General features: G+C 36.3%; 1 protein-coding gene across 1 annotated transcript in view; it reads left to right on the top strand.

The window, feature by feature from the left end:
- Positions 1–810: 810 nt before the first annotated feature.
- The window catches only part of LOC142342004 (uncharacterized), a 45,492-nt gene continuing 33,250 nt past the window's right edge, over positions 811–13,052 (top strand). The window contains exons 1-2 of the mRNA XM_075393188.1: positions 811–1,559; positions 11,038–11,220. Of these exons, the coding sequence (XP_075249303.1) occupies positions 1,367–1,559; positions 11,038–11,220 (376 nt within the window). The 5' untranslated portion in view covers positions 811–1,366. The remainder of the gene's footprint in view (positions 1,560–11,037; positions 11,221–13,052) is intronic.

Below are 13,052 nucleotides of genomic sequence, written 5' to 3' on the forward strand. Positions count from 1 at the left end.
TTTTCAATTTATTTTGAATCAATTGAAATTGTTATTTCCAAAATGGTTGATTGAATTCGCCAGGAGCTTGTGAATTGAGTTTTTCACAACTCAATTCAGCCTAACAAACAAATGCTCTTCGCTTATAATTTGCAGATGTGACAATTGTAACAATTGGAAAAAACTTGAAAACTGAAACTGGACTGACACAGGGGCACAAATTGAAGCCGCGGGAAACATACCCGAGTTCTCTACTACTACTACTACACGCTACAAAAATTGGTTGAAAGCCTCGAATTTTCGGACGTCGGTTTCTAGTATTTTGTCGTTGAGTCTAATGATTGAGGATAACTATTTATCTCTTTCAATTTTAAGTACGATTTTGTCACTGCAATTTTTTTTATCTCCGATAACTGTTTACAGCTAAGAACCCCGTTTAGTTTCGGGTACGTAATTTCTCTTTCCACAAAAACCATTTCCCTTATTATGTACCACCAAAAGCTTGTTTCTTTACAGATATTTGCTACTTTAATGACTCAGCTATCCACCGAAGTACCATTTCACAGGATTGACCCCCCGGATGGACATAATGTTTGTCCATAAGCCTTTATTATATTTTAGATTTTCCCCTGGCGTGCCGTTCTCCTTTCAAGCTTGTCACTATAAGCTAGATAGAAAATGTATTTCATTAAATTTATCGCTCACTGGATGTTTTGGTCCGTATGATAGAAGCTCTGACAAACAGACAAAAACAGTTATCCAATGCTTTCACAGAGAAGTTGCTATCACGTAAAGTTTAGAACATTCGTTTGAGTTTTGGTGACTGATTGCCTTAAAAGCAGGCCAATATTGATGTAAGTTCTATAAAAAAGATAGGCATGTATTTTAAACGCTAAATCTGGCCAATCGACCAAAATTATGGTAAACTAAAATTGACTTAGAAGGCAGTTTACCATGTAAAAGTGCATTTTGTGCCTTCATTTTTTGTCAGTGAGTGAATTAATGTTGCAGCAGTTTTGCCTGAGGTGATAATACTATCACTAATATAGTAGTTGACTTTCCACACATCGGAAAAGGATTCGAACTATTTAAGCAGAAGTCAACTAAATGAAAGCCACTAGCCAAAATTGTGTGGGGCTTTCACTTAATCGATTCTTTTTTGATATAGTAAGAGCTGTGTTAGTTCATCACATCCTTACTTTTGTATCTGTTCCCTTATTAACCGTCCTGTTCAAAATGTCTGACATTACATAGCAAATAATCAAAGGCAAATATAGCGCTTTATAGTGCATTCTTCTTCAGCTTAGTTATGAAAGTTTAATATGTTCGACATGTCAAAAACTTTACGTGAAAGAATGTGATAATTTGAAAATGCCGTAATTTGGCAATGGCTACCAAGAAAGCAATGAGGACTCGTACTGATGTGAGCAATGACATAGAAAACTCGGAGAATGCTAGTTTGCGGCGTTCATCCAGGTCAACAAAATCTGCAATCAGTGAAAACTCGCCCAAGTCACCTCCATCAGCTGCTCCGAAGACTACCATGGATTTGATGCCCAGTGAACTCTCAGCAATTTTTTGTGAGTTATGTCCTGAAATAATTGGTATTTTTTCGCGCGTTGATTCCTTTGGCAAGGTAGAACCTGTGCTATATCTCCCTTCCCCAGCTTAATTGTAACAATTTTAACGCCTCCCATCCACAAGTTTTTTAAATTGTTGAGCCATATGAAAACACAATTTGTTACTTCAGTAATGGGTGGCCCATACTTTCTGAACACGGCAAATGAGTATTAGAGAACCCAGGGTACGATTTCATCGGTTATTAAAACTTCGAGGCAGAGAGCTTAGTTTGAAAGTTTGAACTTTGAGTTAAAGAAGTGAAAGTAGTTTTTTGTCCTATTAGTGTCTTATAGGACACTAATAGGACAAAAAAAATGAGATTTTCACTTCTTGAATCAAACCGCTGTAAATAATCGGCTGCTTGGCTATCAGAGAGGGAGCAGTTTGGTTCATTTCAACTCCCGTATATTTTTAAGAAAACTTTTCCTTAATCTGCAAAATTGTAATAAACACTTTCGTGCCCTTTGGTTCTCTAAATACGTTAGCACAAAATCTTGGTCACCTCGGGCCTCGTGCCCAGCTTTCGGGTGCAAGCGCCCTCCTGTCAGGGCACTGAATCCCTCGGGCGACTAAGACTTCGTTCTAACATATACCTAGAGATTGAGTTAGCTATCTTTTGAAGGTGCAGCTATGGTAAAATTTTCTTTAAAAATGGAAAAGATTTTCTTGAAAAGGCCTCTCAGACGTAGTAGGAAAAGATAACTCTCGCTTGATTAGATCTGGAACTAGAACAGGGAGATTCGAGCAATCGTTCTACTGAATACTGTTCTATTGAAAAGGTGAGGCTACTACATACTCTCAGCACAAATGTAACGCACATTGCTGGCTGTGGTAGCAGTAGTGAAGGATTTAGAGGCGCAAAGGATTTAGAGGCTCGTCTGTGGTGTTTCCTCTCTTTTTAAAGTTTCCACCCGTATTTGTGACATAATTTTGGCAAGGGTTTTTTTAGCCATGTTGGATGATTAGTCCTTTGAGACTAGAGTTTTTCAAGTCTTTTTGCCGTTTCGCATCGGATTTGCTTTGATGTTTACAAGAATTCTAGGTGTTTTTAGTTGCATTGTAATTTTTCAAGTCAATTTTGTACACTGTATTGCTTTTTTCAGTTTTTTTGCTAAGGATTATTGCTTTGAAATCGTTGGCGTATCCATAGGTTTGATTTTTTTTTGATAAATTCGGCAAATCATTAGAAGCATGAAAAATAAGAGTGAACAAAGAGTTAATCCTTGGAGTACGCCACTTGCAACGTTACGGAGAGAAGATTTTCTACACAATTTGCTTTCTGCCTAACAGATATGAATTTGTTATTCCCGAAACGCTTGCACCAAAACTAAGTAATTTCTGTTTTAAGTAACAGAGCATAGGGCACTGTGTTAATGAAATCGAGAGGAGAATCAAATCTTTGGTTGACTCAAAACATTTGTATTCAAACATTTGATCAAGAGTATTGATTAGTTTACGTGAGAGCAGTGACTTGATTGTAGGTTTCTTTCGAAGGGTTTGTAGATTTTGTCAAAAGTTAGATTTTCAGAAACTTTCCAGACACAATCGGAGAATTATTGGCCGAGGACGGGTTACATCAGTTATTTTGCGATCTTTGGAGATTGTTGTTACTTGACCTGTTTTCCTTTATATTCAAACCACTCAGAAGAGATGCTTAAATGATCCTGGTTTTTTTGGCTATTTTCGAGGATGAGATTTGCAGTCTAGTCTGGCCCGCTGGATTTGTCTTGTTTCAGATCGTATAGACTACGGCTTGTTTGTTTTTCACTGCGAATCTGATTCTTAAGCTCTTCAGAAGTATTTGAAATTATGATTTGTTTAATAGCCGCACAGTGATAGATGGGGCCATTATTGGCCTTCTCTTGGTTTTTTACAATTCACAGAATTTGAATTGTATTAGGGCGCTGTCTTTTTTTAAGGATCTGTTCACATTTTCATGATTTTTGAAGTCAAATTGGAGTAGTGATTTTGGTCACGCCGAAACAGGAAGTGGAGCGAAAAAGCGAGTAGTTTCGCGGCGTGAAATTGTTTCGATCTAATTTTAAAGTAGAGTGAGAATACGGTGTTTGAACAAAAAATCTGTTTCTCGGTAGTGGTTTTTTGTTCACATGCGGCAATTTCACTTTGATTTTTATTGTTTTTTTTTTTAGATTTTTTGGATCGGATTTTTTTTCTAATCCATTCATAGTTCATTCTAACCTAGTTTTTTCTTTGAACCAAATTTTTTTTCTCGCTAATGGTTTTTTTGTTAACATGCGGCATTTTTACATTGTTTTTCTGTTTTTTTTTCAGAAATGGTTTTCGCAATTCACTCACAGTCCGTTTTATGTCATTTTTTATTTAGGCAATGAAAATTCTTTGAATTGTACGTCAGGACTTGTCCTGCTATGTTTTTTATTTCGTCCTCGCGATTTTTGTTACGACCATATGATGTCACAACCACTTCAATTCTGCTTTTTGTTCATTCGTTCATGCAATTTCAACTGAAATGCGTGTGTGACGTCATTTCTCTCTCTTAGTGGAGCGAGTTTTTTATTCATTCGCGTGATAATTTTTGCTCACACTTGACTTCAGGACTTGACTTCAGGACTCACTCTCAAAAATGACTTCCTCACTTTGAAATTGACTTTTATTTACTTTAATTCAAAGAGACAAGGTCAAATGGATTTGTGTGTCACTCTAAATGAAGGTTATTTGAGATCAGCAAATAGAGGCAGCAATAACTTTTACAGATTGTTAATCAAAATATAACATATTTGTCTTCAATGAAAAGACGAATTTTTTTGGTCTGTCTTTTTTACTGTTTTTTTGAGACCGCAGATCTACGAAGCTATTGCGGCTATTTTCTGGCAATCTGCCAGCTCTGTTAAGACTTGCCAAACAACGATACAGAGTTGATCAAGTAGTTCTGTTCTAAAGACGTTTCCTTATCTACGGCCTCTTTTGATCTACGTTTCGGTTTCTACGGATGTTTCTTGATTATTTTCTTTCCGTTCAGCAGAATCAATGCAGTTTTATTGATACGTTTCAGATGTTTTTGAATCTCTCTGAACTTGCTGTATGAACTGATTCATTACATTTGCCTAATATTCGCTATTTATCAACAAGTGTAAATTGTTTCATTGAACCACGTTGAGTTGATATAATGACAAATTGCCGAGTTTTTGGACAAGTTCTTTTTCCTAATTTGCCTTTTTGTTATGCATATTTAAGGTCAAATAATGCTAGCTTGTCTGTGAAAAGTCTGTTTCAGTTCTCCTGGTTTTATTATCTTATACATTTGTTTTCCTTTGCGTAATCGAGCGACTGCTCTATCAATTCAATTTTTGATTTACTTTTCTTGGAATAGTTGGAATGACGAATTGTCTTGAGTTAGCCAAGTCTCTTTAGCAAATTACATTAAAATCATTGAAAAAGAAAATTGAAATCAGTAATTTTTGTGATTGAGGTTCTGCTTGCTCGACTATTCCTTTCTGCAATGCGTCTTGCGTTGAATTCTTCTTCGGGGAGGGTTTTTCCTCTTCTGAGACTATTCCTCCTCTGAGAGACAAGACGCTGAATATAAATGAGGTATCACTTTTTAAGAGCCCGCCTAATATTCTTATCTTATTCTGCGGTGTCCTTCAGGTTTCGTAGGGATATGGTCAGCAAGTTTCTCGTCTATTAAAGTTCGTAACAATCCAAAATTTTTAAAAATCAAATAAAATGTACAGCACGAATTCAGGCTGCCACTGACAAACAAAGTGCGTGCGCATCGTTTGCTGCCTATAATAAGAGACAGAAATATCAGAAATATCATTGCTATTGTTGAGAAAACAAACAAAGGAAGCTAGCTATACTGACGTTTCAAAATACGTTTAAGTCAAATGCAAACATGGGCATAAGGTTCCGCGGTATTCGAGAATTGTGAGAGGGCACTAAGTATCAGTCTGAAGGCGGCACTGGGACCAGGGATTGACTAAGTCAAAATGCAACTTTTTAAAATTTTCACTTTCAACGTTAGAAGTATGGTAGATCTTAGACGCCGAACAAAATTTGCAAACGCTCTGCTGACGAAAGATTTTGACATTAATTCCTAAAGACGCACTCTTTTTGTGCAGCTATCAAATCTACGATTGACGGAATGTCTATAGATATGAAAAGCAAACATGTAGATGTGCTGATTGCTGTAAAAAACTTCGCTGAAACAAGAACTGCTCTACCGAAAATTTTTGCCGTCTGATTCCCTACTTTTGAGGTTGATTACATAAAACAATTCTATCTTGGTTGCATGTATGATACGCGCCTGATTCGAGTTCATATTGTTGGATTAAGAACATTCGGATGTTGGACGGTTCTTTCGGATATTGGACAACTGAGAGCAAACAACAATTGTTCGTCTGTTACAAATACAGGTGATTTGCGAGCACAAATTGGAATACTGTCAGGTAATGATTATGAAAACGATATTCTTTTTATCTGAGCTTTTAATTGACGTTAGCTGCACAATTTTTACTAATACATAAAGAATCGCTTTCCTAACCAAACGGACGTCAATCTTGACTGCCTTGTGCAACAAGTTGCTGTTAACACAAAAAATTTGCCTTCAAAAAAACAGATTGGAAAGCTCTCAATGACTTCATTATAAATATGCCTTTGATTCCATTCTGCTTTAGCAACATAAAATTCTTAATAGAGCAATGGTACAATAAGCTAGATCGAAAACTCAAGGCACAAATTCCGAAGTCACGTCTCTTGTGTTGCACTTCAGCCCTGAATCTGAAATGATACGTCCAAAACATGATAAAGCGCCTCGAAACAAAAAGAAAAACGTCAAAGCAATCATTACAGCTTTCAATAAGTCTAGAAATAGAAATTCATAAATCCATTGGGATTGATCCTCTGCATTTCTGAAAAGGAAATTTTTGCGAATCGATGTTCTAGTAAAAATCGAAAATACTCGCCAGAAAAAATCCAGGTCTTCCGCCTGTTATGATCTACAATACTGCAAAACTAGCTACCGCTGACCAAATCTTCGAGGATTTCTTTTTTCAATATTGTGTTCACTGAAAAACGTGATATTGAAAAGTTTCCCCGACTCAATTTTAAACAGCGTTCAGTGTAACAAAGCCGATATTGAAAGGTATATCATAAAAATTGATTGGACCAAAGCAATAGGTCCTGATGGCATTGAAAATCACATTCTGAAAAAAATTGCTGAAAAGCTTTCGGAATCAATTGAACTTATTTTCTCATTAAAGGGTCATACCCGTGTTTTTGGGAGATTAGCCAAATCAGTCCCGTTTTTAAAGGAGACAAAGCTGATTTAGGTGATAGAGACCGGTCAGACTGCTCAAATGCGTTTCAAAAGTACCGGAAAAAACTTTGTTCGCTAAATTATATGAACTCAACTAAAAAATCACATATATCCGATACAACAGGTTTTCGTGAAAATAGCTCAGCTATTTTGCAACTGTTTTTTTTCTTGGACAGTGTATATCAAAATTACTATTGCGAAAATATAAATGAACTAACAGTTCTATATATTAATTTAAAGTTTTCGATAACGTTGGGCACATTAACTTTCTAAAAAAACAATTGTTTTTCTATAGGTGGCAATAGAACTTGGAATTTTAGAATTTTTTTTTCAAAATTCGCAACCAGTATGTGGACACGAATTCAAGTCTATTTAGAAGCAGCACAGTTAGTAGCAGAGTGCCGCATGGCTCAATTCTCGGTCCCCTGTTTTTTTCTCATTTACGTCAACGACCTTCCACCCACGTGCGAAAACAATCAGCTATGGTTTTGCTGTCGATCTTTAATTGATAGTTGAAAACCAAAGTGAACTTGATGAGTCAGTGAGATACTTAACAAATTGGTGTATCGAGAATAGGTTGAGTCTAAATGTGAGCAAACAGAACGTCTAAACATTAACGCAAATCTGAACGTAAACTTGGAAAGCACAGAGCTAAAACTGGTTGAGACACATTTTGTAGAAGACAGTAATGTGATGGATAGTAAACGACAACTTAAGCCATTATGACCGTCAAAAGTTTTTAGAAATGTGTCCATTAGCTTGTACATATAAATGAACGATCTCACATTTTTTTGTCATTTTTGAGGGTAAATCATGTGGACTTGAAACCAGAGTTCACCGAAACCCAGAAATTGTGCTTGAAACAAAAAACACAATTGGCAACATTTACTGGACGTTTTCCGCAAAAACGAATAAAATAAATGCACGTGGAGAGTGCATTGAAGATTTGGTCAGCGCACTTCAATTTTTGTGGTGCTAAACCCAAGGCTTCGACCTTAATCCTGTTCTACTACTATTATTATTTAGACCATTTGTAGACTTAGTTCTTCTTTTGATAGCTGGAAGTATTATTATGTTGAATGTTACATGGACATTACTGATTGTCGAAATCCGTCGTCCGAGTCACCTAAATTGTTTTCGCAGTTTGGGATTTGAAGTGGTGTCAATTTGATTTTTTCAAAGGCTTCAATGTGATTTTACGGATTTGTTGTCGGTGCTCTCAACTAATTTTCTGTGTATTTTGAGGCATTCGTTTTGCGAGGTTCTTTTGAAAGCTTATTTCGAACGTATTTTCCGAGCCTTTGTGCCTTGACAAGTTTTCTGTCTTCAATGATTAGAAATATGAGAAAAGCCTCAACCTCAATATCGGCGGGCGTGGAATGTATCATCAGCGGAAGCAGAATTTGCGTTTTATGTGGACCCATCTTAAATATAATACGCATGGAAGTTCTTTGGGCATTTATACGGGTTTTCTCGGTTTTACTGCAACGAGGGTTTGCCTGTCTGTATTTGTCCTCTTTCACTTTTTATTCAGTTTGATTATTTGCCATAATACCATTTGGCTTTCCAACTTTTCTCATTGGTTCATGAGTTTTCTCTTGAATGAGATTGAGTTTCTGCACAACCTTCTTTCAGTTTTTGTTTCCATGTTCTCTATAGTCTTATTTTTGATGTACAGATGTGAATAAGATTGTCCTTGAATTTAGTGACAACTTCACTCTCCGCTGTTAGCTGAATTGCTTTGCTACAGATGCAGCGAATAAATTTAATGTCCGATTCTTTTTCGCACATGGCGCATTTTTCTCTTGTCATTTATTTCTGTTTCTTGCCTGAGTTGCTAGAATCTGTTTAGATTTTTCTATGAGATTTTAGGAACTATGTCTAAGTGGAATCCTCTCTTTAAGACTTGGCATTGTGAAACCGTTATAGGGAAAGCTAAGCAACTGAGATGAAGAATCGGGTTTTAATTGAGGCACTTAATATGAAAGATTTCTGTTTGTAGAAAATATTTAGTTTCACTTTGTATGGGATTATAGTCGACGACAGAAGCTAAAAGGATCGCAGATCTCTGTGGCTCTGGAGAACTATTATCTCCATGTTGATAGGCTGGTAACAGATTCTTCTGCACAACCGTTTTCTATAAATCCCAGGAAAATCTATACCAATTTGTTGACATTAATCCGACTGAACTGGCTAAAATAGATGTTCCTGACATTTTTGGGAAACAATTGACCTGCTTGGCCTGAAAAAGCGTTGCCCTGAAGCCAGATCCAGAGCTGTTGAACTACTGCTAAAGTTCAAATAGTCGAGACTTCCTATGAATGCAAATTGAAAGTATACAAAATGCAAACGAAAAGTATAGAATGTCTGTGCTCAGCCAAAATTGAAATATTGTCAACAATCTGGGGAGGAAATTGAACCTCGTTCAAAGTTTCCCGAATGCGGGACCTGCAATCTTGTTATAATTTTTAAGAAATTGACCCTCGAACACGTGTCGAGATACTCTTTGTAGTACTCTGTGTATTCTTCCTAATGGCGTAATCATTTGCGCCAACAACTTTTGCTCCTAACTATTTTTAAGTGAGGTCTTCTCCCTATATTGAAACAAGCTCCTGAGGAAATTGTTGAGAGAACAATAATGCAATAGGTAGTTTGGTTGATTTTTATTGACATGGATAATGGAATCGAGATTTCGCGTCGAGATGAAAAATGGAAAATATAGAGATATGAAATTGGAAAACATTTCTGATATGAAAGATTTAACCACAGCCAGTAAATCAAGAAGAAGTCTTTTCCACATTGTTTTTCAACGATGATTTCAACTCTTCTCCGGTAGAAGTGCTGAAATGCGTTTCTTTCACTGACAATTTACTGTTATGTAAATTTTGCTCAAAAACATGAGTACTCTCTCCTTAATAGCTTTTCTTCTAAGGTAGCAAAAAGTTTAATAATGAGTTTTGTCGAATTATGGACTTCGTCTGGCTTCAAGAATTTGCCAGATGAAGCAAATGTAAAAAACATTTATGCGCAAATGTTTCGACAGAAAAGGAACCGAATAATCTGATCAGGTGAAATTCTTTGGGCTTATCAACTGAAGGTAGCTTTGTTTAAGCTTGACAAGGTTTGTGTTGGAGCTGTTGACAATGGAGCTTAGGCGTCAACTTTTAATGACCGTTTTGCTTATCAGGAGTGAAAATAGAATCTTTATCCTGAGATGTGTATTTGTAACACACGTCTTACTTCTTGCGAGCAGATTGGTGAAGCTGTTAATGATTTTTTGCTGGAAGTTTCAACCCAAGTCTTAATAGTTTTCAATGGCCTCTCGTTCTGAATTAAATTTCGATGGTAAAAGCGATTGTGAGCGAAAGGAAATCTATTGTAGGTTAAGATGTCAACCTGAAGGTTATGGGTGCGAACCCCTGATAGGTGTTTTTTTTTGCACCCATAAAATGTTTAAGCTAAACCCCCTCTAAATTAAATAGCCTCCGTCTGTCGTTCTAGAGCAAATAATCCGACGTTAATCCATCCGAAACAGTTCAGATTAATTCAAATAGAAGATTTATTATACAAGGTGTTTATTTTGTCGAAAATCATGGCTTTTAAAGTCTCATTTCGTTGATATGTTGGAATTTTCATCGAGGCGCTTTTCTTTAATTCGTCATTCAGCTTTAAGAGATAAAATTATCTTTTGTCGGTATCTATAAAATACTTTTAACAAGCAAAGATACTTGAATTTCGTAGACGCAGTGGAGAAAGATTTGCTCATTAAATTATATTTCACATTCTTTATTGTTGCTCTGAAAGAAGGTCACATTTGTCATTTGGCTTTTTAGGTGATTTTTGGTATACCATTTGGTCCTCTTTCTTTGATTTTTGTGAGAGCGAATTTTTTCCACTAAGAATTACAAGAAGCTGAACTCATTTGAAACCGATGAATATATCTTGTACTTCCTCACCTAGCATAATTTAAGAAGAGAAACATGAAACTATCTGTGTTATAGATCTATCTGGTGCTCGTTTTTGTTCACCATGTCCCATGCAGCACAAAAATTTGCTTCTTTTGATTAAAATACGGATTAGCTGTTTTGTAGGGATGCTCGGAATGTAATCTTTTGCTCATTATTATCCTTGATTCTTGTTAGGTAACCGAGGGGCGGGCAAACGTCAGCCGAAGCTGATGAGTGCCGTGGTGTTGCCAAGCATGATCAAACTATCCGGAGGGGACAATGACGATGAAGATGATGACTTTCACGTGCAGGAGGAGGAACTGGAGGTGGAGTCTGAGTCCAGTGATGCAGACGACGGTGATGACCAAACAGACAAAGGTCAGTATGATCTGTCATTGGTTTATTAATAGCCGCCCTCATCTTCTCAGCCGGCTATTATTGCGCTCGTATTTTTTTTTACTTCGTCAAACTTTTTTTCGCTTTACCATTTTGCCGCTTTTTCGACATTTTGCGTAAAATCTTTTTGACTTCTCTAGGCTAGTTTCTCTCTTCTCTCATTCTGCTAAAAGTGAATTTGAACATCAGTTGCTAAGCAAAGCAATTCAAAATGAACAGAGTCGGTATAAAAAGTTGAAGTCAGAAATAGAAACGGGATAAACCCATAAAGCCCAATTTTAGATGCCCGCTATTTGAACGTCGTTCCTATGTCTTAGTTACCACCTCTAATGCTTATTGGTGTTGATAGTAGCCCCTGTGGCCTCTCTCTAAGAAACAGAAGTATGTTCAACTACGAAATGCCATCAAAATAAATCGGACTTAAAAAATATTTTTGTACAAAAATCTTTTTTTTTTCAATATATTCTATTCGTTCAATCCCAATCATGCTTATTGGAATCAACTGTACAGCTGTTCTCTTGACTTTCAAATTAAAAAAAATTTGAACTGCTATAGAGCTGTTCTCTTGGTTTTGATATGAAAACTTCTTTGAGGGGGTGCTGTCCCTTTTATTACCTGAAGTAGTAATGATGTCCACTTTTTTGAGTCGAGATTTTTGGGTGAGTCAACAAAAATTAGAGTGAAAAATATTGTGGCTTTCAGTAAGAAGTTTGAACAAAAACTCACTTTGTCGCTATGGGCTGCTCTCACTACGGTTTGGGGCAGCACTTTGTATTATGCTCGTGCTTATTTCTTGCTCATCGGGTTGTTTTTAGTTCGGATTTCAAAGTCAATTTGGAGTGGTGATAATCACGTCAAAGAAGTACGGGTAGTGGTGATTGCACGGTATAAAGTAGGAAACTGGCGCTTGAGCAAATTGTTGTTTTTTTTCCGCGTGCTTAAATTAGAAATTTTCAATTTTGTCATTTTTGACTGGATTAGTTTACATATGCTTTCGAATAAAATTTTTTAGGTAATTCAAGGCCTTTTTCAAGTGTTGGCATCGAAGTATCATTGATTTGTAGTCCGGACGTGGATTGATGTTTTTATTGCGTCGTCTCGCGCTCATTTTTTTTGCTAAGGATTCCACGCTGCAATAAACAGTTTCTACGTTAACCACTCATTAGCTTTTAAGATGTTTCCCTTTACAATATTCAGCAGTTGCATTGCTTAATTCTTTTTTCGATAAATGACTTAATTGTACGAGTAACTTAATTGAATGACGTTGTCACTCGCTTAAAGAATAGTACCATACGCTTGTTATCGCCATCAAAAAATTTTCAAACTCGAGGCAAAGCCGAATTGGTGGATAACTTCTATGAATATTGGTGAATAACTATATAAGAGCGCTATATCAATCTTTTGAACGACGCTTTTGGAGTTACAACTTTCCAAGAAAAAATTTTCATAATTTGCTTTTCCTTGATAATGTGTTTTCTGTTTGTTGTTTCAAATTGAATGGTATAAAGAAGTTAATAGTTCGACCAGTTTATGGTTGGCTGGGTTGTAATATAATATTTACTTCGAGTCTATTCCGGAGTCTTCTGGCTATTATTTTCCAGATCTGTTCATACATTTTCATGATTTTTGAAGTCAAATTGGAGGAGTGATTTTGGTCATGCCGAAATTGGAAGTGGATTTTTACTCTAATTTTAAAAAGTAGAGTGCGAAAACACTGTTTTCACAAAATCCGCTTTCTTGCTGGTGGTTTTCTTGTTAACAGGCTAAAATTTGACTTCAATTTTTGCTGTTTTTCGGCTTTTTGTGATCGGAAT

The sequence above is a fragment of the Convolutriloba macropyga genome, chromosome 1 (genome assembly GCF_964194025.1).
Source record: "Convolutriloba macropyga chromosome 1, txConMacr16.3, whole genome shotgun sequence".
NCBI lineage: Eukaryota > Metazoa > Xenacoelomorpha > Acoela > Convolutidae > Convolutriloba > Convolutriloba macropyga.